The following is a 27730-nucleotide window of genomic DNA, read 5'->3' on the forward strand; positions in this document are numbered from 1 at the left end:
CTCTGAACATGGAATGCATTCAGTTTTCAAACTCATTTCTTCCTGCTGGAATTGTGACCATGCCAAATTGGGGCTACAAGTTTCCCACTGTTGCTGCCCTACAAGGACAGCCCCTGTGGAGAGCCAAGGGGCAAGCACCTGGCCTGCACAATCTATGGTTCTTACCCACGGCTGCCACAGATGGCGCTCTCACGTCACTGCAGAGGGCTGAATCCAGGCTCTTTCCCCACCCATGGTCAAGGCAGCCTGGTGCTAGTGATCCACATCGGAGTGTCCCCTGGTTAGTGAGGGCTTCATGGGCTACCTGTATTTGGGAACCAAATGAAAATCACCTATTCTTTTATAATAATGGGTATATATATATATATATATATATATATATATATATATGTGATTAAGTAGGTCTGCTTAATACCCAAACAACCTTCAGAAAGAGAGAGAAAAAGAGAAAGTGTTTATGTATGTGTGTATCTTTGTATGTAGCTGCTTAAGTTTGGAATTTCCATTTATTTGAGATTTTTTTTAATGGTTTGTTTTGTTTTGTTTTTTAAACATGTATAAAGCCATATCATACTGCCTGCATTTCTGCAGTATTAGGAGGAACTAAGAGGTCTTGCTCTAAATCCTAGACAGATTGAGGTCCTTTTCTGGGATTCAATCTCTTCATCTGAAACACGAACTGGTCGGAGCTCTAAGGTTCCAAAAATCCAACCCCAAAAGGCCTTCCTTCTTCTTTGGTTTGGAATCTCAGAACCTGCCCTCCTCACTCTCATCCTCCCAGTAACTAGCAGCCTCCTGCCATGCCCAGGATCTGAACAAACTGAGATGAAAAACAAGACGAATGGAGGCCAAGAGGTTGCCTTTATTATGGTAGAAGTCAGGTGAAGTTGGGGCTTTGGTTTTGTAGCCAAGGGGCTGAGTAATTGAACCCCAGGGTCAGGGAGCCTTGCCCACCAGGCTGGACCAGGACAACCTCTCCACATTCCAGGGGGAGAGTTGCCTGCTGCCTGAGCCTAGCTTCCTTCCAAGAGGAAGAAAGATGGAGTGGAGCCAAACCAATGCATTTATTTATCCCAGTTCCCAGGAGCAGAATGAGTATAGGGGCACAGATGGCCAGGACTGTCCTTAGGAAAAATCCCTCCTCCTAGACACCACCAGGGAGGAAAAGCTCTCTCCTATACCACTCTCTGTGTTGTCTCTAGAGTTGCAATGAAGAGCGTGTGGCTTCATGGGGTTCTGTGTGGGTGTGTCTGTGCGAGGGGCTAGTTGTATCCGTGCATGGTACATGGGGGCTGGGACACGCAGATTCTAAAACCCACTCTTTTGCTCTCTAACAGGTATGGCCCAGAAAGGCCACGGTCTCGCAGCCCAGTGAGCCGGTCACTGTCCCCGAGGTCCCACACTCCGAGCTTCACCTCCTGCAGCTCTTCCCACAGCCCTCTGGGCCCCACCCGGGCTGACTGGGGCAACAGCCGGGACTCATGGGAGCACTCACCCTACGCCAGGAGAGAGGAGGAGCGAGACCCGGGGCCCTGGAGGGAGAACGGGGAGGACAAGAGGGACAGGGCAGACCTGTGGCCACACGATCGCAAACACTACCCCTGGCAACTGGACAAAGCCGAGCTAGACGAGCGGCTGGAAGGAGGGAGGGGGCACCGAGAAAAGCACCTGAGGCCCGGGTCCCCCGGCCCTCCCCACTCTGCGTCGGGCTACAAGAGCCGAGAAGATGGCTACTACCGGAAGGAGCCCAAAGGCAAATCGGACAAGCATGTAAAGCAGCAGCAGGATGCTCCTGGGAGGTCCAGGAGGAAAGAAGAGGCCAGGCTGCGGGAAAGCAGACACCCCCACCCTGAGGACTCAGGCAAGGAAGACGGGCTGGAGCCGAAGGTCCCTAGCACCCCCGAGAGCACCAAGTCTAAGCAAAATGAGAAAAACAGAACCAAGAGACCTGATAGAGACCAAGAAGGAGCTGATGACAGAAAAGAAAGCAGGATGGCGGGGAATGAGGTAATGATGCAATCTCTTCCCCAGGTAAGGAGAGGCAGGTTTCCGAGCAGAGTAATACTCACGTAATGGTGATGCACTTTTATCGAATGAATGAAACACTGAAGGTTTACTCTGTGCCAGGCACTGGACTGAACACCTTATCTCAATCAAGGTAGTCAGTCGTCACAGCAACTGTGTGAGGAATATTGGTAGTAATACTATTAGGGCTATAGATGAGGGAACTCAGGCCCAGAGAGCCCAAGGTAGTTGCCCAAGGACACAGTCAGGAGATAGCAGAGTGATGGGTCTCTGAATCCCTTGGCATGCTGCTGCCTGTGCTAGACATTAGGCAGCGACCTGATGCAAAGGCCTTCTGTGGCCCTGTGTGTGTCCTGGGTGGAGGGGCGCCACGGTGTTTGCACCCACAGACTCAGCCCTGGGAGATTAGGTTTGATCTGCTCCATCCTTTCTTCTGCCAAAAGCATCTGCCGACCCTGCAGTATGAAAGAGGGGGTAAAGAGAAGCAGCCACCAGCCACTAAATTACACTGGCTGCCCAGGGCTTGGTGTGCTGCCTCTGGACACTGTCCAATGCGTTACTTCCACTGTAATAAAAGTGCTTGGCAATTGGCTGGCACCTTTCATCCAAGCGTCTGAAAGGGCTTATAACCTACTACATGATTTCAGTTCACACAGTGGGTCGTGAGGACTATGGGTACAAAATTCACACTCTAACTTGACTTACACTTCTTGCCAAAACCACCTACATTTAAGTAGGAGCTGGACAGGATGTTGGAGAGGGGGGATCTGCATAAAGAGCCCAATTAAAAAAAATTCTACATGCGTATCTGACTCAGGAGGTGGTGACAGGGACTAAGATGAAATAAGGAGCCAATTCTCAACTCTATGGACACTGCAGAGTCACACTCTTGTCCACTACAGCATTCACTCTTCCATGCATTGGTGGGTAGCAGCACTAGATATGGGGGGCCCAAAGGTGAAGGATGTGGTCCATGCTGTGGCAGAGACCAAGGTCTAATGGTGGAAGGAGAGCTGCAAAAATGATTTACATTCAGTGGGGCCCGAGCTGGAGGAGAGTAGTGGACGAGCTGCCCTGTGGCATTCCCTCTGCATAAGGAGAGGGGGACAGCTGCACAAAGGAGGTGGCACTTGAGCTGGGCATTGAAAGTGGGGGGAAAAGCAATTTGGGAAGCAGTGAGGGCAAAAGTGAGAAAGGAAGACTGGTTTCAAGAACCTGCAGATAGCGTGGCTGCCTCTTTAGGGCATGTTAAAGGATAATGTTTTTGAAAGGTAAAATCATGGCCCTTATGCAAACATAAAATGAATACATGTCAAAGATGTTATTTAACACATTAATTAATGAGAGAGCCAGAAAATGTAAAGGCTGGTTCAAAAGAGAATCCAAGGGATCCCTGGGTGGCTCAGTGGTTTAGCGTCTGCCTTCAGCCCAGGGCGTGATCCTGGAGTCCCGGGATCTAGTCCCACGTTGAGCTCCCTGCATGGAACCTGCTTCTTCCTCTGCCTGTGTCTCTGCCTCTCTCTCTCTTTCTGTGTGTCTCTCATGAATAAATAAATAAAAATCTTTAAAAAAAAAATCCAGAGAGCACGCACCATGGAGATGCAATCGGGAATGCAGAAATGTATTTCAATAGATAGAAAATATAAAATTCCTTTGCCTCTCTGATCGAGAATCATCTGCACTGTTCATCTCCTGCAGTTTACAGGGATGCAAAATCGCTCAGCTCAAGATAAAGAAACGTGTAGACTCCTGTGGGATCAGACCTCCTGGAGGGGCATACTAGACAACAAACTGCTGTCCAGCCTTCCATGGACAGAACACCCTGTAGTCTGCCCATCTCAGAGTCTGCCTCAGTTTCTCCTGACTGGCCTATCGAGGGGAGCTCAGGAGATGAGATTAGGGACCTGGGGTGGAAAGTGGACCCATGAAGGCCTTCCAGTGCCTGGCTGAGGACTGGAACTGGATCCTGAGGACCTGTGAACCAGAGGATGTTTTTAAGAAATGCGTCCATGCTTGGAGGGATCTAAGGGGCTAGTGATGGGTCAGTGCCTCAATAAGAGGCTCCGTGGGACAGAGAACAACAGCTCCTTGAGCAGGGGCTCAAGCCCGGACCTCATGCATGGGCCACCAGCAAAGGGGTGGAGCTGCCGCTTCCCAATCCTACCCACACTTCTGCTGTTCTTCCTCAGTAACCTTATTGCTCCTACTGTTTTACCCACCTGCTGTCATCGGTTTGCCCATTTAAGGTGACACACACTGTGTGGGTCATCCCCAGAGCCCTGATGCAAAAAAAGATGCCCAGAAAGTCCCATGGGTTTCCCCAAATTCTGTCTCTCTAGCTGATTCTGCCTCTAATACCCCTAGAGTGGGGTCAGTAGGGACTTGCTGGGGTCCCCAACAGATTGTGTCTGTGGGTTTGGAGCCAGGAAGCCAAACACCATTTGGTGGACTATCAGCAGAACCAAGTCTTCTTTGCTGATCTTAAACTGTGTATCACAATCTTGAGGACAACCACAACCCCCACCCACCAGGGCTGCCCCAGGAGTCAGGCAACAAGCGGTGGTTGGACTTAGAGATAGAAGCAGCAGGGCTGAGTATGGTGTCCTTGCCTTTCTCCTAATATACGGGGCAGCTCCCACCACAGGGCATTCACATGCGTTCCCCTGCCTAGGCGCCTCTCCCCGCTGAAGTCAGCTTGGCTCCCTCCTCCTCTCCTTTGTGTTTACTTGTTGTCACGCTCTCCCCATGTTTATTCCTAGAGAGAAAAACCACTACATAAAACCACCATGTTCCAACCTGCTTCTCTTCCTTCTCTGATGACCATTCCTAGGCCCACCTTATTCCCTGATATCTGTCTGTATTTTGCTTAGTATCTATTTCCTCCGCCCCACCGCCCCACCAGATGTAACCTCCACAAGGGCAGGAATTTTTGTCTGCAGTGTTCTCTGCTGTGTCCCCAGTCCCTAGATCAGGAACTGACACAGTGATCAAGAAGTATTTGCTGAAGGAAGAAAGAAATGACTGAACCCGGACCCTGGAGACAAAGGCCTGGCTCCTGAGAACCAGGTTACACCCTGTTCTTCTCTGCCTCCATTTTCTCATTTGTGAAATGAGGGTGATCACAAGGCTTTTGTAGGACTTTAATGAGCTTGTGCTCGCTTGGAACCTCTAAGATCTTTGGAGAAAGTGCCCATGTGGGAGAGGCCGGTGTGTGTGCTGCTCAGTGTTTGGTGGGTGGCCAAATCCACACATAGGACCCAACATTGAGCATAAGACCCCAGAAATCAAGTCGCTGAGTACAGTGAACACAGGAAAGCATCCCTTCACCGTACTAGAAGTGTGATCAAGGTACAGACCCAGATGCCTGGAGCAGGGAAGCCAGGCAGAGGATACAAACCAGGTAATAGGAGTGGAGCCAACATGGAAAGAAGGGACCATGGCCACCTGAGGAGGAGGTACTTGTCTGTTGGGGGCAGTTAGCCACTGTGCTCAGTTCCATTTTATGGCTGTCATTCAGGGCTGCATGGCCTGAGCTCTTAGATCCCCCAGTTTTCTGAAAAGCAGCACCAAAGTCTAGATACTTAGGAAATGTCCCACATCTTAGAAACTGTATAGGCCAAAACATGTCTGTGGGCCAGATGGAGTCCAGGAGTCCCCAGTATAAATAGTCCATAGGAGGCAGAAATAGAAAAACTAATGCTCATTTGGAGCCTAGATAGAGACCCAAGCATGACAGAGGCAGCCTCTGCCGCTCCTTCAAGCCTTCAAGTCTCTGTTCTTTTATTGACTAATGTCCACAGAGCACCTAGCACTGGGGCTACCTTTCTGAGTGAAAGCTGAAATGACCAGTGATCTCATGGAGCTCATGGTCTAGTCGAAAGGTATACTGATCAATCCCTCAGATGAGTCGAAGAGCATGAGTGTTGAGTGCTAAGAAGGCGATGGAGTTATGCACTGCTTAATGCCTATGATGAATCAGAGGCTTCCCTGTGTTAGGATGTGACTGTTGAGATTTGAGGGAATGATGGGTTTGGTTTCACTGAGTGAAAAGGAAGGAAAGCAGACAGAACATCACATGCAAAGGCCCTATGGCTGGAGGCCGGTGTTACAGGTACAGAGAGCCGGGTTGGAATGGTGGGAGGTTTGTCTGGTCTGTCAAGGGGTCATATCACACAAGGCCTTGTGGGCAGGTTGTGGATTTTTGTCTTCATCCCAAGTGCAAGGGAAGCAAATGAAATATTTGAGCAAGAATATACAGTGAGATTATGGTAGTTTTTGAATTTTAGAGTGACCATTCTTGATTGCCTTGGGGAGCATAGACTTAGGAGGAGACTATGGAGCAGAATGGGGAGAACAGTTAGGAGGTGGTTTATCAGTAGACCTAGCCCTAAGTGAGGCAGGCCTTGCTTGCAACAGTTGGGACCTAATATCTTAATCTGTGAGCTGGTGTGGGCAGTGGGTACATTGGTTGCATTTGTTGGTTTTCCTTAAGCTGCTACTCTCACATAAAGTGATCCCACAACATGGGGTACACTGAAGTCACTGCTCCATTTCCTTTGTCTGCAGGGAGGAAGCGCCAGGATCCAACTGGTGAGGGGCTTCCAGCCAGCCAGGCTGTCCCTGCCTCTCCCCGCTTGAACTGGGGGGTGGGGGGGTCTCTACTGTGTTGATCTAGGAGTGGGGCTGTAGGAATTGCTTGGGGAGGGTAAGGGTTACTTACTTGGACAAGGGAGGGCCATAGGTAGTTTATTCAGGGAGATAAAATAAAGAAACAGGTCTCCTGTTGGTAGAAGCTATGGATTCTAAAGGCTAAAAAGGCATTTGGAGCTGCTTTGCATTTAGGATAGCTTGGAAGACTAGAGCAGAGCTTGCAGAGGGATCTTCTGCTCTAAATACCAGAAAGAGCAAGGACATAAGGATTTCAGCTCTCTTCCCCTGTCTGGTAATAACTGGTTAAACCAGTCAGCCCTGAGCTCTTGCCCCAGCTGGCTCCTTGTCAACTCAAGAGAGGTGTGTCTGGTCATTAGAAATCAGAACTAGAATCACTGACTTAGAGCCAACCTCAGCCAAAATTGTCAAGAAAATGCAATGTGCCCTTGAGAAAGTCCAGGAAGAGTCATTGATTTGGTGGCCAAAGTTGAGGTCATTGGAGAATATCCTCCAAAAACTTCTAAAATGAGGGTTAGCAAACTTATTTTACAAAGCAGAGGACAGTAAATGTTTTAGGCTATGTGGGCCAAGAAGCCAAAGTGAAGATACTATGTAGGTATTTATATGATCATTTAAAAATGCAACTATTTAAAATCGGAACCGTCTGGTTAATTCACAGATTACATAAAAAGAGGCACTGGTTCAGACTGCCTTGAGGATGATAGTTTGCTGACCCTGGTTTTCAAGGCTGATCAGAGACTCTCATTCTCAACCAAACACCTGCTTTCAGTTATTTGATTTCTCAGACATGAGCACTGGCTATCATGAGGGAGTGAATTTGAGGGAGGGAATAGAGGCAGGACGGGAGGGGATTACTAATTTGGGCTATAGCTCCAGGGCAAAGAGAGGACAGAAAAGGGGTGAGAGGAGGAATTGGTTGTTGACAAGCCCCTTCCTACCCATAAGTGGCTTGGATGTGATTTTTATGGCCAAAACAGATCTTTTGGGGAGATGTCACCATGATGATTGTCAACCCCAGGGCCAGCTTACCCTTGGTCCCTTTACTCACCCTCACTGCTTGTAGGTTTCACAACTGTTAAACACATGCAGTTTGCCAGGGATTTCTGCCCCACTGAAGACATCAGTCCAACCATTAAGACATTTCTGTGGCTCCACTTGTCTATGTGACCTTGAGCAAGTTACTTAACCTCTCTGATCCTTAATTTCCTCATCTGTGAAAGAAAAAGCACCTGCCTCTGAGGGGTTCAGTGAGGACAAAGGAAATGGTGTCTGTGAGACAACCTGATGACTGTTAGCTGAGCCCAGTGTCATTTTCTCTCTTGGCCTCTTTCTTCTGTCACTGCTCACTCACCATTGATTTGGTTTGTTCTATTCTTCCTTTGGTTAGGCTGGAAAAGAGGAGCAAGAGGGCATGAAAGAAAGCGCCTCATCACCAGGCAGGAAGGAGAAAGAAACGGAGTTCTCGGATGCAGAAGACACAAGGACAAAGAAGGTAAAGTTTGTCCCAGGTGCTGGCAGGACCCCATCCTGCCCTGTGACGCCCCACTTGCTGCATGGTGTGTATCCAAGACCCCACCCATGATTCCACGAATGAAGCCAGCACTTCTTGAAAGAATGGTTTTGCCCGGGATCTCTCCACAGTCTTTATTAAGAAGATCTTTACTACACGCCTGGGCTCTGCCTCAGTCTCCAGCGACTTGGCTGTGCTTGTAAGAGAAAACATGTGCCCAAAAAAAGACTCAGGCTTCAGAGCCAGGCTCCCAAAATAGGTCCCTTGGGAGGGGCTGGGGGAAGAGGGGAGCTTTGGATGCTCAAGCTGGGGCCCTGACCTCAGCATGCCCAGATCCTGGGATTAACAAAACATCTACTGTGCTTGTAAAGATTATTTTACTTAATTAAAGTAAAAAATCCAGTTATAGTGCTGTGGCTGCCTCAGCAAAATGAAACGTGTTTGGAACGCGGCCAGCTTTGTGCCTTTCTGGTCAGGAGAGGTGGGGAGATGAGTATCACTGGCAGGGAAGCTGATCTGCGAAATCTGGCTGCTGGGGACATGAGAAAATTTCAGGAGGGGCCAAGTATGAGCCATGGCTGTGAAAGTTGCACCCTTGCTGGGAAAGGGAGCTTAGGGGAATTCTGGGGGGGGGGGGGGTGGATTTTGCTGCTGTTACATTTAGTGATGGCCTTCATGCAAGGAAATAGCTCCAGCCAGCTGATTTATTTGGAGTTTATACCTTTTTTTCATTCATTCATTCATTCATTCATTCATTCATTCAGAAACTGTTTGTGGAACACCTATTCTATACCAGGGTTTGAAATTCTTTGTGCCATTTTAAACATGGTAGATTAAGCATTAAGGGCTTACTCTCGATGCTGTTTTGAGCCTCATTCTAGGGATGAATCAGAGATGTGGGACTTGAGGGGTTTATAACTCCTGATTACCCAGTAAATGTCCCCAGGCAGAAGTAAGGATGCTCAGGATCTTTCTGGTTTGAGGGGCCCTCAGTTTGAATACTAAGACCTGCTCCTCAGTCACTCTCTGACTTTTTTTCTGCATTTTGGTTCAGGAGCAAGAGTGGGAGAGTGGAAGTGAGGCAGAAGGAGAGAGCTGGTATCCCACCAACATGGAGGAGCTGGTTACAGTGGATGAGGTTGGAGAGGAGGAAGATTTTATTATGGAACCTGACATCCCAGAACTGGAAGAAATTGTGCCCATTGATCAGAAGGACAAAATCTGCCCAGAAATATGTCCCTGTGTGACAACCACCTTGGACCTGGATGTAGCCAAGGATTTCACCAATGAGGGAGTGAAGCCAGTAGGGAATGGGGCTACAGAAATCAACCCCAAGTCGCCCAAAGATCTGCCTTCTGCTTCCACGAGCTGTCCCAGTGACATGGACGTGGAAATGCCTGGCCTAAATCTGGACGCTGAGCGGAAGCCAGCTGAACGGAAGACAGGCCTCTCACTGGAGGGTTCAGATTGCTACGAGAAGCAGGCAGAGGGTGGGGAGAGCTCCGATGTTCGTCTGGCCCCTCCACTCCAGCAAATGTCTTCCCCCAAGCCAGCAGAGGAGGGGGCCCGGCAGCCTAGCCCACCTCTCGATGACTGCAAGGCCAGGGGGACCCCCGAAGATGGGGCTTGTGAAGGCAGCCCCCAGGAGGGGAAAGCCAGCCCTCGCCCGGAAACCGACCTCCAAAGCCAGGCTTGCCAAGGAGTGTCGACCCAGGGTAACTACCTCCCTTTTCTCCTGTGCGGTTGGGTTGATGGGACCACTGCTCACCTAGGGAGGTGTGTGGGCATGTGCAGGCTGGAACCAACATGTGTGAGATTTCAACCAGCATTAAAGCTGGTGCAGAAAGCCAGCTTTGGAAGGCCTGGTTAAACAGTTAGTGCTTTGGGGCAAATGGTGTAAAGGAAATCAGATAGGAGGCCACATGTTTTCTGAGAAGCAAACTCAGATAGGACAGACTTTTCTGAATTTCCGGGAGCCCAGATGGACTCTTGACAACGAAAATCAGCAGAAGTTTTGAGCTAGCAGGCCAAGGGGCTCCAGTTCCTTGCAGCCTCTCAGGCCTGCACAAGGGTGGACCACTCAGGCTGTTGTTTCGGTGAGGCCCGGGTGAGGGGGCAGGAGTGTGCACGGCAAGGAAGGAGCACCCAGCGGGCAGAGGGAGGAATAAGGAGCTCCTGGCGGGTACAGCCCACTCCCCCTGCTACCGCCGCAGACCCACTGCTCTCCACAGCCTGACAGTGAAACGAGGCTTGTCCCAGGCTGTCCTCTGCCTCCACTCCACTGCAGGTGATGTTGTGTCTGTGCCCGGCACTATGACATCATGAGAGACAGAGTTTAAAATAGGCTAAGCCCTATCTTCTCTGCCAAGTGGAAACAAAGATCCATCAAGGGCTACAGTGGGGAGGAGGGAGGAGGGAGGAGGGAGGAGGGAAGAGGAGTAGCCCTCGGGATGAGTAGCTCTGAGTGAAAATAACTAGAGCTTCATTTCCCAGAAAGCCCGCAGCATTCTGGAGGCTGAAGGAAGGGGTATGAGAATCGAGGGCAGAAACCGTTGAGTAAAGGCTTGAAGAGAAAGGTTTCCACCCAGTGCCCTGTGGCTGGCACGAGAGGGTCGGGGAGCTGGAGGTGCAGGCCCCCCTCTACGGCAGGCTGACCCGAACTGTTTTTCACCTGCGAATCTCCTTGGAAACTGCCGTGAGAACTGCCTTCTTGTTGCCAGAGAAACACTGAGGCCTGGGCTGTGTCTGCTCAAGGCAGGAATAAAGCAGGAGCGAAATGTTCGCCTTGCCCTGATTGAACCCCTTTTTTTCTGCCATATAGGTCTCAACACGCACTGGCCTCATGGCTTATTAGCTCACCCAGTGTTTGGAGTTCATATTTAATAACACTGCTAGACAAGCTTGAGGTGAAGATGACATTGCCTTCCGTGCCAGCCTCTGCTTCTAGAGGCGTCAGCACAATATTTGCCCTCCGGCGATCCTCCTGCCTGCAGAGAGGGAGTGATTTCTGAGTTGGAGGGCAAGGTGCAGATCATCCCAACTGAAGGAGCCAGCAGCCCATCCCCCACGGACCCAAGGGGAAGAGTTGCCAAGGGTTTGTGTGTGTGGCGTTCTTTTGGCAGTGGAGCAAACTCTCAATTACAGCATTTTGGTTCTAATTAGCAGTCCTCGCCCTAGCTGCATGTCATTAAGCAGTGCAGAGGCCCATTCCTGATCACACAGGGCCAGTGTAGGATTGCAGAGAATCTTTGGAGTACATCGTGCTCCCTTACTTCTCTGTTTTGGCCCATGTTTTGCAGACAACTCCAAGTATGTGGAAATGAAATCTCTGGATGTGAGGTCACCAGAATACACGGAAGTGGAGCTGAAACAGCCCCTGTCTTTGCCTTCCTGGGAACCAGAGGATGTGTTCAGTGAGCTTAGCATTCCTCTAGGTAGGTGAAGCACCCAGTCTTTCCTGGGCATGCAGCTCCAGGAAATGACAGTGCCATGGTAACATCTTAGAGCTCGAGAGGGCTTCTTGTCATTTCCTTGTTGTGCTCAGTAACCAGTATACGGACGGTACGTATCTTTTAAGTTTCTTGCAATTTCAGTCTTTGGATAGTAGACCTCATACCTCATGGCATCAGGCCCTGAACAGCACTGCCCTAGGAGCCAGAGCAAAGAGAGACTGTGTTTCCCTGTTTGGGAGTGCTTTATTCCTGACCACACAGCCTTTAGTCAGGCAGAGATGGGAGGCCCAATGGCTGCCCAAAGTCAACAGAAATGAACTTCTGCTACTGGCTTCCCTGCTCTCCTTGCCCCAGCCCTTCCCAAGACAAGGCTATGTCTTTTTCTTTTTGAGGGACCAGCTTCTCTGGGGCAACAATGCTGAAGAGACTGCATTTGGGGCAGACACTCTATATTTGGTAGAGGGAGCATTGAACAGAGTGAGACCTGGGCCCCTTTCCTTCCTGTTCTACTTATTGGATGACTGCGTGACCTCAGACGAGTCATAACCAGGAATATATTTTTTTCTAGACACTACAAGTCCTTTATTAATAAGTCAATAAGAGAGAGAGAGAGAGAGAGAGAGAGAGAGATGTAAAAATACTTTTCTCAGAGGCCCCAGGAATGGAAGGTGCTGTCAGAACCCACCTGGCCAGGGAGGCCGCCCAGCCAGAGAAAGAATCTCCAGATGCAGGGTCCAGGGGTACAGCTGGCAGGGGCAGGGGAGGAACCAAGAAGGGGGTGGCTCAGGCCTTGGGCAGGGAATGTGCAAATGGAGAGGCCTCCCAAGGAATGATGGTGGGGGTGCCTGAGCTTTACTTATTCACCTGCAGTGTGGGAAAGAATCCGAGTCAGTGGTCTTTCAGTAGTGGAAGTGTTGGGGATGAGTGGGAAGGGAGATTAATGATAGGATTATCTTGGACACATTTTCAAAGGGGAGAGGTAATAGAGTCTCAGGGTAGGGAGTGAAGTGTCCCTGGAGCTTCTGACACCACCGCTAACCTGGGGACTCCCACTCCAGTCATCTATGAGTCTTTCCGTTGACCCTGAGAGGTTGGAAAGCAATGAGACAAATGAGTGGTAGCAGCCACTGGAGAGACAGCTTGGGAAAGTGTCATTTGGGAAAGCGTTGCAAGGAAATGAGAGAAAGGTGGGTTAGTTATGTGAGGAGCTGTGACCACAGGTCTACTTGCTCAGGGAGGGGCTGGTCAGTATGGACCATACTCCATCAGGTTTCTCTTCTTCTTTTCTTTTCTTTTCTTTTCTTTTCTTTTCTTTTCTTTTCTTTTCTTTTCTTTCTTTTCTTTTCTTTTCTTTTCTTTCTTTTTTTATAGGGGGGAGGGGCAAAAAGAGAGAAAATCTTAAGCAGGCTCTATGCTGGGTGTGGAGCCTGATGAGGGGCTTGATCTCACAATCCTGAGATGGTGACCTGAGCTGAAATACAGAGTCGGATGGTCAACCAACTGAACACCCAGGTGTCCTGGGCTTCTCTTTTTCTTTTCATCTTCTTTTAAACTTTTCTCACTGTTTCTGCCCTTCACATGTTTCATTGTCACAGACTACCCGTTTTTACTGAGCAGCACTTTCTAGATAGCATGGCACCATGCAAAGGACTCTGGGGCAGTTGAGAAATGTAACACAAGTCTCTTGGCATCCAAGAACTTGGAATCTGTATGACATACACAGGCAAAAATTAAGAATAAGCTCTACTACCTTGTAATTCATGTCTTTTTTTTTTTTGAACTGTTTTTCATTCCAAAAAGTGTGAAAGATTATTATGAAAAATGTAAAAAAAAAAAAATAAGGGCCATGTTAAGTCAATGTTAAATGTTGTATCTCTTCCTTCCAGTTTCTCCCCTGCTCCAAAGGTAGTCATGGTCATACCCACAGAGACTAGGTCACACCACATGCAGCGTGTTCTACAGTTTGCTTTTCTAACTTAACAGGGGGGACTTAGAGACCTCTTCACATTACTACACAGACCATGCATTCTTTTTAACCATTGCAAATATCCATTCAGGAAGATGTACCATAAGTTACTTATCCATTTCTCTACCGGTGAACATTTAAGATGTTTTCAATTTTTTCCCCATTGTTAAAATGCTGTGATAGTTAAGTTTTTATCTTTATCATTTACCATGCAGGCACCATTTCTAGTGCTTAGTTCATTATTTAACTCTCTAAAACACCTATGAGGTAGGTAATATTTTTATCCTTATTTTAGAAATCTGAGATGCAGGGTTTCAAAGCTGATGATTAGCAAACACTGGAGTCAGGATTCAAATCCCAGTAGTTTGACTCATAGGGCCATGCTACCTCTGTGATCTGCTACCTTCCAAACATGTTGTCACCTTTGTATGTGTGCCAGGGTTTCTGCAGAACAGCATTCCAGATTGGGGGGCCACGGTGGGGGATATGGGGGTGGTAGGGGTTGTGGCGGTGTGTATATTTGCATTTCACATTTTCATAATTGCTGCTAAATTGCACTCTAAAAAGATGATATCAGTTTTCACTGCCAGAGCGAGAATTCTCATTCTCTTCTCTTTACCAGTATCAGACGTTATCAGTTTTAAATCTTTACCAACCTGTTAGGAAAATGGGATCTCATTCTGCTTTTTAAAAACAGCTCTAATGAAGTATAATTGATGTTATGAAGTGCACGTGTTTAAAGTGTACGGTTGATCAATTTTGATATATGTGTCCACCTATGAGACCATTACCACAAGAACACAGTGAACATATTCATCACCTCTCACATTCCCTGAAGCTCCTTTGTAATCCCTCCCTTCCCATACCTCAGTCCCCTGGGAACCACTGGGGGTTTCTGTCAAATATTAGTTTGAATCCAAAGGGAATCATACAGAATATTCTGTGTTGCCTGATTTCTTCCACTCGACATAGTGATTTTGAGATTCACTGATAATTGTTGGGTATATCAGGAGTTATACAGCTGAGGAGTATTGCATTGTGGATACAGGTAAACCACATTTTGTTTATTCATTTACCTCTTGATGGGCATTTGGGTTGTTTCCAGCTTGGGGTTATAACAGATTGTACTTTTGTGTTGCAGGTAGTCTTCGGGTGAGCTTTAAGACCCAGTATCTTATTGATCTCAGTGGGTGGGGGTACGATACCATTTACCACATTTGACAGAAGAGGAAACAAGGGCAGATACTTACCCAAGATCACACAGCATGTTCAGGTCAGAGCTCAGGGTTTCTAATCTGAGACACTCCGCCCTCCTGTTCCTCTGGTTCAGGAAGCACAATGTAGGAAAGGCAATTTTTGTGCAGTGGTTAAGAGCCCAGAGTGTGGAATCTGACTCCCCAGGTTCAAATCTTAGCTACCTGGGGATCAAAGAGCAACCTCTTTCACCTCTCCTCATTGACTTCTTGACTTTCTTCATCAATAAGTAAGGGTAATAATAGAAGCCTATCATGTATAGTTAGTGTGAGGAAGAAATGAGTGAGTACTTGTAAGGTCTTAGTATCTTCCAGTAGGAGGGTTCTCTACTGTTATTACTCATTCATGAAGTAGTTATTGAGTGCTGCCATTTCCTCTCACTGGGGCTGCCGGACCTTTATGCTGCAGAATCCATCACTCCTACAGAGACTTCTCTGGAGGTAGGGAACAGCTTTCAGGCTTTGTCCCTATGGAGACCAGGGAGGCGAATGGGGGAGTGCCAAGGATCTGGAGTGAAGGGGGATGAAGGCCCTTTGCTCAGGGACTGGGGTGGACATGAGGGGAATGGCATGGAGAGAGGGCACTGCCATGGATTTCAGGCCAGCTCTGGGTGATCCCAGCCAGCCCGAGTCTGCTGAGGCCTGCATTTCCAGAACCAAAGGCCATTGCCTGCAACACGCAAACTCCCCCTCTACGCATTGCAGTCTTTGCTAGGATGATGGAGTTATAATTACCCAGGCCAGGAGCTATTATTAGAAAGCAACTACAGCTTTAATTGTCATGCTTAATAGAGGCTGAAAAATGGGAGGACAGAGTGGCTCTGGATGGGTTGGGGCAGTGACCATTCTCTTGATGCTATAGCTTCACTCATGGCCCTCACTTTCCAGAGGTGTCCTGAGGTGGTGTTGGCCGGTAGTGCCCATGGCAACACCCAGTTACTCAGGGATCCTCCTCAGGCTTCTCCTTCCTCAGTGTTTTTAACCGCCAAGTACTGCCTGACCAGCCACTGGGTGCCGGGCAGGGGCGGGGAATAGTAGCTGCCAACTTTCGGAGCCTGAGTTCTCTAGGCCGCCCTGGTTAGAGGGCAAGAAGGCCTCTGTGGAGAAATGTCTGACACTTGTCAGGAAACTAATATTTTTTGAGCACCAGGCAAAATGATAGATGCCTCCCATAACACCTTTTGTGGTAGTGTTATTTCTGTTTTACAGATGAGGCGACTAATCTCAGAGAGTTTAAATTATATACCCAAGGTCACACAGTGCAAGTAAAAGAGCTAGATCTTTCAGACTCTAAATTCCATTTTCTCTCCACTATACTGTGGCTTCCAAACTTTTTCTTTCTTTTTTTTTTTTTTTTGGCAGTAGAAACCTTTGTTCTAGTGAAATCTCACCCAGAGTCCCACAGCTGCCAGCTTGGGCCCTGCTTTACACCCCATGGCGGCTTCTGAGGCAGTGGCATCCCTTATTGGGGACCCAGGACAGGGCTGGAAGGCCTCTTGGAAAACTTAGAGGATGGTGGAGGCCTTAACTGGGGTTCTGCAGTGAAACCACCCAACTGGCCCCTCCTGCGGGGTCTGGGGTAGGCTAGAGGGAGCGGCTCTGCTCATGGGCCTCTCTCTGCTCCCTGTGGCCTCTGGAGGGTGCTTCTCCTTTTCCAGTTGCCTTTATCTTGTCTCTTGTGGGCATCTGCTCCCTATAGAGCACAGCAGGAGGAAACTAGCCTGTGGGAACAGAGGACAAAGGCATTGCTTCATGCTCCCTTGCCACCAGCCTGTGTGTGAGGTGGAGGGCAAGCTGGCCACCCACAGGCTGGGGTGGGGAGGGGGGGGGAGCTTTTCTGTCTTTTGCAGTGGGGGTGGGATGAGGGGGAGGAGGGGGAGGGACACAGCCTCTTTCTGGGCAGCTGGCCCAAGAGAGGCCCCCTCCCTTCTGGGGACTGCTGTAGGCAGGGCCGCAAGCTACGAGCTGAGCTACGTGGCAGTTAAAACTGGCTGAGGAGGCTGCCAAAACCAGGCCCCAAACCACAGAGGAGCAATCAGTCAAGGCAGGCCTTGGGCTGGCCTCCCGGGCTCCCTCCTCCCTTCAGGCCTGCCACTGCATACCGATAAGTGGCTCTTTTGAAATAAATAAAAGAAAAAAACCCCTTAATTACAAGTCTAAGCTGCTGTTCTATGACAGGGTCTCCGGTGCACTTAGCTCGGTCTCCTAGGAGGTGGGGGGGATGCAAGGGAAGGAAGCCCAGACTTGTGGTCACATGCAGCGCCTTGATGGAAACCTGGCCTCTCTCCCTCTCTGCCAGCAGCAGCGGGTCCCTCCCACCCCCCACTGCGGTTCTCCCATAACCCCAGCCCACCAGCATGGCAGCGGCGAGGCCGGGCTTAAGTGTCCATGTGAGGACCCTCAAGGCACCCCAGTTTGCAAGAAGGATGCATGTTCTGAGCCGCCAGCCCTAATCCTGTAGTTCCCTAATGGGTTGGAACCAAGCAGCACACCCCCCCGCCCCCTGAAACAGGGGCCTTCAGTTGACTCCCCAGCCTCCTCAGGTGCCTAGAGTCTGGTCTGTGCCCTCTCCACTCTGGTGACCATGGCCTCGAGAGGAGAAGGGTGACCCTCAGAACACCTGGGCAAAAGCAGGAGTAGCCATCATCCCTTCGAAGATGAATCCTCTGGTCTGTGTCACTGTCACTTCTTTGGTCCTCAGGGCACTATTTCCTTTCCTCAAAATTGAAAGGCCTCCCAGAATCCTGTGACTTCTATTTAGCGAATCATAAATAAAATGCTACTGATGGGTGCTTCAGATGTAAAGTCTGGAGGATGGGAAAATGTTTATGATGCACAATTGCATGAAAAAGGGAGGAGACAACTGTACTTGGGGTATGATGAAATTGCCCCCCCAAAGGCCACTCTGCATATAGGGTAGTATGGAAGAAAATATTTTGATTGGAATGACTCTGATGAATATTAGATGTCATTAGTAAAGTCATTAGGATGATTCTAATGACTTGAATGAGTAGAATTCTAAAACAAACTAAAATGAGAGCATCTTTCCAGAGTTCTGGCCGTAACAGCTACAGAGAGGGGTATGACATGCAGAAATGAAAACCAACCAGTGAAATGTAAGAAGCCTCCTTCCTCCTGCTTTCCCTGGAAGCAGGCTGATAACAGGAGAGTCTGGGCCTAGTTCCCAGGAGCAGCTGCAGAGTTGAGAATTGTGAAGCACCCCGTCACCCCTGAGGAAGTGCATCCCTTTCTTCGCAATGACCTGTGAATGCAGTCGACGACGCTATTCTCAGGCTTGTTTTGCAGATGAGGAAACTAGGCTTGCAGAAGCTCCATAACCAGCCAAAGTCAACAGCAAGTGAGGGATGGAGCTCTTTGCTCTCATTTCCACCTGTCGGCTGGCAAGACCACAGGGGTCTCACGTGGCTTTCCTAAGTCCTGCCTGTCCGTCCCCCATCCTTCTGCAGGGGTGGAGTTCGTGGTGCCCAGGACTGGGTTTTACTGCAAGCTGTGTGGGCTCTTCTACACGAGCGAGGAGATGGCGAAGATAAACCACTGTCGCAGTGCCGTCCACTATAGGAACTTACAGGTAACCAGAGCCTTCCCTGCCCTGGCCCCGGGGCTCCCCGGTCTGTGTGTCTGGGAGTTATCCATTTCCTTCCACCACATGGAGAACGGCTCTTTCCCCAGGCCCAGCTCCACCAGGCTGCTCCACGTGGTGGCTGCCTTCCCTCTGCTCTCACGGCATCTGTCTCCACTGGAGTACTTACAACATTCTGTTTGGATCAGGTTTGGGGGTATCTGCCTCTCCCTCTGACCTAACTCAAGTTAGTGATCACCTGGCCCCTGTTTGATACTGACCCCTTTTCACAAAACCTGGATGTTCCAGATGCAGACATTTCCCTTTGTTTCCATTCCCCCATGCAGTATCCCTGTTTGCTGGAATAAAAATCACCATTATATTCTATTTAAATGTTCATCCATACTGCAACTATTTATCAGAGGCATACTGTGTAGTAGACACTGTTCTATGCCCTAGAGATAAAACAACAACAACAACAAGACACACACACACACACACACAAAGATAAAAATCCGTGCCCTCTTGGAGCTTCCAGTCTAGTATAGGAGATAAGCAATAAATAAAATAGGTATGTTTTATGGTATAGTAACATGACATATAAAAAATACTTTCTATACTGTGTTTCATCCGGTCTAAGGTGCCAGCAGTTGTAAGACACACTACCATTTTTTTGATACCAACAGGAAAAAAAAATATTGCAAAGTAAACCTTGAGACTCCATCAATTGTAAAATGCATCTCAATTTCAGAGATGTTAATGTGTGTGGGGAAAAAAGCCTTGTCTTAGAATCGATGACAGATAGTAGGTAATAAGCTCTATGATATATACCTAGCTAACATGTAGCATGTTGGAACTTCTGGGGTGTAGTAACTTAATGAAAAGCATGGTGTATCGGATGCCCAGGGATAAGTATTCCAAGGCGCTTTCTGTTTTTAGTACAAGGAGTCAGACTAGTTTTTTGACACTTAAGGCCTCCCCTACGGCAGACCCTTGTGGTAGCAGCATGCCCTAATTCCAGAACAGGCATCGTTGTCTCAGTTAGGTTGTTAGAGTGGCTGATTGAGCATTTCTCAACCAGAGATGTGAAATAGATCACTTGGACAGTGTTTTGAAAGTGTATATATATATATATATATATATATATATATATATATATATAAGCCATTCAATAGGATGGAGGGTGCTGGTCCAGGAATACATGATTTGAGAAAGTTCTCCATGTGATTCGAATGTGCATCCCTAGTTAAGAAACTCAGATATAGGCCAAGTCTAGTTTTATACTTGAGGAAACTGAAGCTATGTGATTTGTCCAAGGCCATGCAGATGGTGAATTACCAGGCCTGGGAACAGATTGCCTAATTCTTTATCACTTTACTTTTTTTTTTTTTTTTTTTTTACTGATCTTGCAAACCAACACCCATAATGGCATGGCCTGTGTCACCATCTGCAGGGGATTGTCATTGGCTATGTGTGGACTCATGTCATTTAAGCCTCTTGATTTCCCTCTGGGGAGCAGCTGCTCTGTGACCAAGGAAGCTATGGGGCCCCAGGTCCAAGTCCTGGCCTCTCCTAAAGGAGCACAGTGAAGGCCCAACATGGCCAGACCAAGGATTCAGACTGGGCTTCACAGAGCCAGCGGAGCGCGGCCGTCTTCCCTGAAGGCATCATCATCTCCCACCCCAACAATATAAAACCTATAGAGTGGCAGGGCTGGATGGAGTCTTGGAGATCATCTATTCCTGATTTACCCAAACTGTGGTCCTCATAGCAGCTGGCATCTTTTAAAAATGGAGCTTCCTGGACCCACCTTACACCTGCTTACTCATTCTCTCTAGGGCAGGGCCTGAAAATCCTCATTTAAAAAAATCTTTCTAACAGGTTCTGATACCTCAGCATGAGAGCTTTTGATCTCATGTGGCATTTTCAGCCTGGATCATGTAGCTCTCAAGGAGACCACACAGCTCAAGGTCACTCAATAAGTTAGGATGAGTGCAGACTTGCCAGGGCCTCTAATTCTAAATCCTGTATTTTTTTTTCCACGGCAGTGGACTACACTGTGTTCTGGGCCTATGGGCGAAAGCCCCAGGCCGACTCACCTCCCCATAGCAGGCCAGAGCCATTCCTGCAGTCCCCAGGCACGTCAGGGCCAGACATGGGCTAAGCCTTTTAGGCCTGCCAAGTGCAGTTCAGGTTTCTCTAGCACACCTGTTGGGGAGCTGAGAGCCTCCACCATGGGCTTCCCAGATAAGGTTTCTGTCAGTGGCTTGGACAGCATGTCTCTTGTCAGTACAGCCTTGCCCACCGCATACTACCCCAAGTTACATGTGTGAAAAAGGAAGAATTCAGACCAGAGCAGCAGGTGCTGACTCACACCTAAGTCAGGCAACTTGTAAACTTAGCACCAGCAGGAGGCCTTGAAGTGAGGGTGGGGGGTTGCTCTTTGAGGTGGGGAGCAGGTGGAAGGAGCCTCCTTTCTCTCTGTGCATCCTCTGCTGCCCCCACTGCTGCTCATAGCCCTACAAGAACCCATCTAGAGTGACCTGAAGCAACAGGGGGAGTCGTGCCTGATAGGAAAACTGGATGCCTCCCTGGCTCCGGGTCCAGAGAGGAGTGAGCCCACACTTCCCTTCCTGGGATGAGGTGGAGGACAAACCAGGCCCTCCAGCAGCAGCCCGGCCCGCAGGGACCCACGGTCGGTCTGCCACTCTCCCCATCAGGCTCACCCACCTCGCCAAGCCAACCAGCTTCGTCTAGAGAGAGCAGGTTACCTTGCAGGCATCACCGTGTCTGACCCTCAGAATCACCCTTGAAGGAGGAAGGCACCATTTCTCTTGTTTACCAGATTAGGAGTCAGAGGCTGAGACAAGATGAGTGACTTTCCCAGCGTCAGATGGCTGATGCCACTCACGATAAAGGGCAACATTACGGAGTGCTTATTCTGTGCCTGGCACTGTGCTAAGTGCTTTATGGTAGCTCCCGCCGACTTCACAGCCACCTGATGATGGGAGTTCTGCTATTATCCACACTCCACAGATGTCACAGTGTCTGGGTGACATGTCTGCTGAGAGCTCAAATTTGAACCCGGGTCATCTGGCATCAGAGCCCACACCCTTGACCACAGCATGGGACCCAACCCTGCTGACTCCTAACCTAATGATCTTTGCACTGCCCCCTGCTGCTTGGGGAACCAGGGGACCCTGCTGGGGCCCCAGGCCTTTCTTTCATAGTTCTGTCTCACTGCCCAGAATCTAGAATCCCAGGAGTGGCCTGCCATGAGGCCAGGGGCCGGTGATAGCAACTAGTGTCGGGGGGAGTGGGGGGCGGCGGGGGGGGGCAGCCTCCAACTACAGAACAGGAATCCAGCCATGGGCCTCCGGGGCACAGGAAGCAGGGTGTCACGAGAGGCTGCAGTCGGACTTGCACAATCCTCGGAGGACAGCGCTTCTCTGCTCCCGGGGGCCTGTTGGTCCAGCTGGCCTCTTCTCCCTTTGCCTTCCAATGTGCCCCTGGGTGCTGAGGCTCTTCTGGAAAACAAGTGGAGTTGTTGTGAGAATTCAGTTAGTTCCTATAAGCAAAGCAGAACAGCACTTGCACAGGATAAGGGCTTGGGAAGCGTTTGCTGCTGTTAGGATCTGTGCTTTCTACAAGAGCCCTGCGTTACTTGTAAACTAACATGAAGAGAGGATAGAGCTTAGTATGGGTCCTGAAGCCCCAGAAGGATTGTGGGGTGGGGAGGAAGGGGAGGTCCCACTCATGGGGAGCTGTGATAGAAGGGGCCCAGGTACATGCCTTCCTCTCCTCTCCTCCCCCCCCCCAATCCCCTTCCCTCTCCTCCCCTCCCATCCTCTCCTCCTCTTTGCCCCTCCTCTTCCCTCCCCTCTCTGGCCAGGGCCCTACTGACCCTCTGCCTTCCCTTTGTCCCTGTCTCCACCCCACAGAAGTACTTGTCCCAGCTGGCCGAGGAGGGCCTGAGGGAGACCGAGGGGCCTGGCAGCCCCAGGCCCGAGGAGGGTGGAATCGTGCCACACTTTGAGAGGAAGAAGCCCTGATGTCCCTGCGGCTGCTGGAAGCCGGGAGAGGAGGGCCTTCGAGGTGGGGCCTTCCTGACCTCCTGGACCTGGACGGGAACTAACGCCAGAGAGGAAGGAAAACCCGGCTGCCCGTGTCGCCCCGGCTTGTTCTCGGAGACTCACGAAAACGCCCTTGAAGCGTCTCCCCCGTGAAGCTGTCACCAGATGTGTCCAGCAGCTGAGGGTCACCCTCTCTCTCCCCATTGATTCTCGTTTCCTTCAATCTACTTCTGTCTTCTTTCCCCTCCCTCCCTCTCTCCCACCTTCTGTGCCAAGGGTCATTTATTTTTCATAAAATCCAACTTCTCAGGGATTTTCAGTGTTCAAATTCTTGACGGGATAGGACAGGTCAGGCCAGCCTGATCGACCAAGGAGGAGATCTCATGGAGGCTCACGGGCCTGGCATCCCGAGTGTGGGGAGCTGATCCGGTCCTGCGGGCCTGGAGAGGGGGCACCCCGGACCACCAGCTGGCAGAGGCTGGGGGTTCCTTCAGCGGGACCATCTTTTTGAAAAGCCCCCATTTTTAATAACTCTTTCATCCTCTCAGTTATTCTAGAAGTTCACCAGATTCATGCCTTAAAAGTAATGAATTTCACAGAGGAGGAAAAGAGTTTTCATTTTGGAAGCTCTGTTAAAGCTTATTTCCACCCTCCAAACTTATTTCCATCCTCAGGATTTCAGGAGGTGCCATGGTTTGTTCTGTTCTGGACAATGAATTTGATATAGATTCACCTCAATTAAAAATGAAAACAGTAGCATCTTCTCCCTTCACCCAAAACAGTAGTTGGTACGGGCTTGGGTCAAATGTTGGCCTCCCAGCCCCGTGTGGCGTTGGCTCAAGAGACACCAGATCAGGGAAATGGAATGTCCTGGACTCACTCTTGGTACCTGGGCTTGGGCTCCCAGCAGCCTCTCAGTGGGATGGTTTTTAAAACTATCTCTCAGCGGGGGAAGAAGCTAAGGAAAGAGCAAGGCTGCAGGAGTGAAGAGCAGCATCCGAGGCTTGCCAGGTTGTAGGTGGGCAGGACGTCAAGGGCATTTCAGAGCGCCCCATGTGCAGACTTTGATGTTCAATATCATGAGGAACCGAACTCTTTTTCCTCTAGGGTTTTCTGATGCTGGAGGTCAGTGCCTTCAGGCCTCAGACTAGGGAGTCTGATGTTCCTTTGGGAACGTGTGGGGCAGAGGTTCTGTGGGAGATGAGGCATGAGGCTGGGTCACAGCCCTGGAGAAGACCTCAACAAGATCAGAGGGGAGCTTGTGCTGCTTCCTCAAGCCCAGCTACCTCCCTGGCCCAGCCCTTGGAAGGCTGTTCCTGTGTTTCTGTACCTGACCGCAGATAGACTGGGAAGGGATTGTTTGTTTTATATTAGTTTTTGCATTTTTTATAGTAGATAAGATTTTTTAATGGTTAGATGTGTATACAGCAGCACACTCTGTCCTCTGCACTAATGGCCAAAGAATAGAGAAATTATTGAGTTCGACACTGACGTTTTATCAGTGCATCTGAGGTGCAGAGAAGAAGGAAGTATAGAACATAAAATGATCCTGTGTAAACCTCGAGGCACATGGTCCCTGGTGCTGAGGGAATTACAGGGAACCTGTGAAAGAGAACAGCCAAGGCAAGCCCCAGAGACTGACCGACCAGCCTGGGCGCCATTAGAGGCTGGAGGAAGCGGGAAGCCTGACCAGGGCATGAGGTCATCTGGGGGCCTCGGGAAGGTTGGTGTCTCAAAGAATAGGCTCTGAAGATGGTGGCTCAACTCAAGCTGCCTCCACCGGTTCTTCCCTGGTGTTCTGGAGACCGGCCTCCTCCATTTCTGGGAAAACCTCTGGCCCTATTTGTCTTTCTTCCCACTCAGGGGATGTCCAGGGCCAGTTCCCTGGGAACCTTGCTGGGAAGAGCCTACCACCTCCATCACAGGCTGGAACTGAGCATTTTCAGAGGCTGGCAGTCTTTTTTTCCCAGCAAACTAAAAGACAATCGCACCAGCTCATCCACCCCACCCCCAATCACTGTTTCCATGGAAATCAGGATGGGCTGTTCAAACAGCCTCATTCCCAAGTAACGCAATGGCTCCCTTGATGATAGACTGACCTTCTCCATATTGGAAAGCTGGCAAGAACCAGGAGAAATTGAGGAAAGGCTGCATTCAATCAGAACCTTCACTTTAAAAATCATCTGAGATTCTGTATTGTGTATATATATGTATTTATTTCTATTTATTTTTATACAATTCCATTGGCATGGTCCTTCACCCACTCTATAATTTGCACTTTTTATTCCTACATGTGTCATACACAATTCAAGATTACAGGCAACCAGGAAAATACTGATTTATTTTTAAAGCTTTTCTTCAGTGTTTGTCAACCATTTCAAAGTGTCTCCCCAAAAAGCTTGTTCAAGAGCATCTGCTACCTTGAGCAACAGATTCATTTGTATCCTGGGTTAAGGTAACAGAAGACCTAGGTAATTCTCTTTTCATCATAAAACACCTGAAATAAAGTATATCCAGGCAGTGTTCCCAAAGAATTTGGTAGATTTGATGTTGGTGTGAACACAGGCTTTACTGCCCTTTCTTGGACAGTCTGAGACTGTGGTGTGTTAGATTGTACCCAAACTGGACCAGAGTTTGCTTTTTGAGCTTATGAGAAGAAGAAAAACACTAGGTAATTTAAGTTTGAACTTGTAAAGTATTGGAATTTGTTGAGTGTCGTATAAATCGTCATCACTTTTCCTGATCTGTATAACTGACCGCAAGTGTTTGTTTTTACAAAAGGAAGAAAAAAAAAGATTTTTAATAAAGAGAATTTGAAAGCTTGTGAGTCGCTGTCATGCAAGGAGCCCTCAACATTTGGCTGGGGGAAGATCGCTGAACACAGAGCTTGGGCTGTGGCTCCTCTCTCAATCTAGAATGTCTCTAAAGAGTTGAACAGAGAAGACACAACAGCTTCCATCTGGAGCTCTGGGGAATCAGATTCTCCGGGGTAAACCTCCAGAAGGACGAGTCAGGGAAAGTGCAGAACTGCTGTCCCTTTTGAAGGATCAGATAGAAAAGTCCCTTGGCCTCTTAACCCCTTGTTTTGCTGCCCAGTGTCCCGAGTCGTCTTCTACTGGGCTGACCCCATTGTCCGGCACCAGGTCAGGGTGGATCATTACTGGCCCTACCATCCGCTGTGAGCTGGTTGATGCCGGGCCCAGCACTTGAGTCCTTGGGTGTCCAGGGGGTTCATGGTGTACATCCCCTCTGGGTTATTTCAGATTTCAGGTGATTGCTGATGAAAACACTTGGTGTGCTGCCCACCACTAAACCTTGTTTGCTTTCAGGATCCTAAGCTCTTTCTCAACCATTTCTTCTAGCAAAACAAGGCCAGTCTCCTGGGCCCAGTTGGCCAGTCCTTTGAACGGCCTGGAACCTTCTGTGGGCCCTTCCCTCCTGTTGGCAGTGGTCCTGAGTAAACGGGGAGGGGCTGGGCAGTCTGGCCCCAGAGGGCAAAGTGAGTGGGGCCGCCTGTAATTAGTAGCAGCAGATTGTAGATCTGAGGAAAGTTCCTGTCGAGCCTGTTGCTGCTTCCCCGCCCCACCCTCAGCCTATTGTGGCCATCCCGGAGGTGTGCTCAGGCCTCTAGTTCCCACCAGGAGGGGTGGAGAAGCATCCTTCCCTGCAGCTGCTGGCTGTGCCCCAGCTGGCCAAAGTAGTGAATGGACCAGAGCTGGTCCTCTGCGCCAAGTTCAGGTCAGGCCACGTGGCATAGCTCTGGGGGACCGTCGTGCACTTTGCATTCTGTAAGATGGCACTCCCCGGAGCTGTGCGGCAGGGGTGTCCTGCCAGGGAACCCCCTGAATTGCAGTCCTCCCGCCCGCCCTTGCCTGGGCACTCCCGTTTTCTCTCTGATAGAACCTGGTTCTGAGCCAGTCTCCCAAGCTGGAGCCCTGACATTCAGTCCCTGTGCTCAGTCCTCTTCCCAAGGATGAATGTCAGACTCCCCTGGTTCAGCTCTGCCATGGCCTAGACATTGATATTGCTTCCCATAGTCCCTGGCTAGGCCAGACCACTTGGATACTGACCTTGGCCCCCCTGGCAACCTCAATAGCAACCGTCGATCTTCCACCAAGGCAGTGAGGGGACCTCTGGCCTTGCCCCCAACATTCTACAAAGGAGCCTGTCCCAACCTGATTTCTAAGCATGTCTGAACAGGATGGACCCAGAGACCCCTTGGTCCTGGACCTTCCTTTTGCAGGTGAGAAAACAAAGGCCTAGAGAGGAGAAGTGACTTGTCCAAGGCAACACAGCTTATTAGTATAAGATCTAGTCTAGAATCCAGATCTGAGTGGTTCTGCTGGGGACACCCAGGGATATAGGTTGTTTTCAGTTAGATTACTTCATGAATTTTCTAGGCCTAAACCTAGTTGGATTTGACTTTCAGTGAAGACTCAAGACAGATCACTTTGTCTTCCTCTTCTTTCTCTCTCTCTCTCTCCAATGTTTTGTGTGTATACAAATCACCTGAGGGAACTTGTTAGAAACACAGATTCCTGGCCTCTCCGTGGAGATTCTCTCGCCGGCTCTTGGGAGCACGCAGACACTTGCATTTTAGCAAGCCTGTGGGTGATTCAGTGCGGTGAAATCCTCTGCTCACGCTGTGAGAAACACTTCCCTCGAAGTCAACCAGGGACTTCCCCAGCAGCTCCTGGAATAGAAGGGGCATTTATTTTGCTGGGGGAAGGGCGGGCCAGATGTGAATGGAGACCATTCAAGGCAGAAGAGGTTCAAGCGTGAAAGAGACTGGACGGAGGACCCTCATGGCCATGGCAAATGGAGATGGTGGCAGCTGGTGGTGGCAGGAGTGGTCATCAGACTGGGTTTGGGACATGTGTCAGGATTTTTTTAAGTTGGATTCATATTGACTGTGCTTAGGCAGAAGTCAGTTTTCCAATGGTCTCTTTATCCTTTTTAATGGCTGAGAACACTGGTTATTATGAAGGCTCCCTGAAACCTAGATAGCCCTGGCCCCCTGTGCACACTCAGCAGGTCTTCTGGAGACTGGAATCCCACAGAACAGGGGCACCCCACAGGGCCATGTCACTGCCAGTGAGAACCCTGAATTTCGCACACTCTTCCTCCCATCCTGTGAGCCCCCCCCAATACCAATATTAGCCCCTGAGACTATTGAGCAGGTCTACGTGCCACACTCAGT

At 49.5% G+C, this 27730-nt stretch overlaps 1 protein-coding gene across 4 annotated transcripts in view; it reads left to right on the top strand.

Annotated features, from left to right (window-relative positions):
- RBM20 (RNA binding motif protein 20) overlaps positions 1 to 25354 on the top strand; it is a 189569-nt gene extending 164215 nt beyond the window's left edge. For all 4 annotated transcript variants that reach the window (XM_072740000.1, XM_072740003.1, XM_072740001.1 and 1 more), the window contains exons 9-14: positions 1338 to 2007; positions 8084 to 8188; positions 9261 to 9921; positions 11506 to 11640; positions 18345 to 18466; positions 22399 to 25354. In XM_072740000.1, coding sequence (XP_072596101.1) covers positions 1338 to 2007; positions 8084 to 8188; positions 9261 to 9921; positions 11506 to 11640; positions 18345 to 18466; positions 22399 to 22509 — 1804 coding nt within the window. In that variant the 3' untranslated portion in view covers positions 22510 to 25354. The remainder of the gene's footprint in view (positions 1 to 1337; positions 2008 to 8083; positions 8189 to 9260; positions 9922 to 11505; positions 11641 to 18344; positions 18467 to 22398) is intronic.
- Positions 25355 to 27730: the final 2376 nt, after the last annotated feature.

Source organism: Vulpes vulpes, chromosome 15 (assembly GCF_048418805.1).
Source record: "Vulpes vulpes isolate BD-2025 chromosome 15, VulVul3, whole genome shotgun sequence".
In the NCBI taxonomy this organism is placed as follows: domain Eukaryota; kingdom Metazoa; phylum Chordata; class Mammalia; order Carnivora; family Canidae; genus Vulpes; species Vulpes vulpes.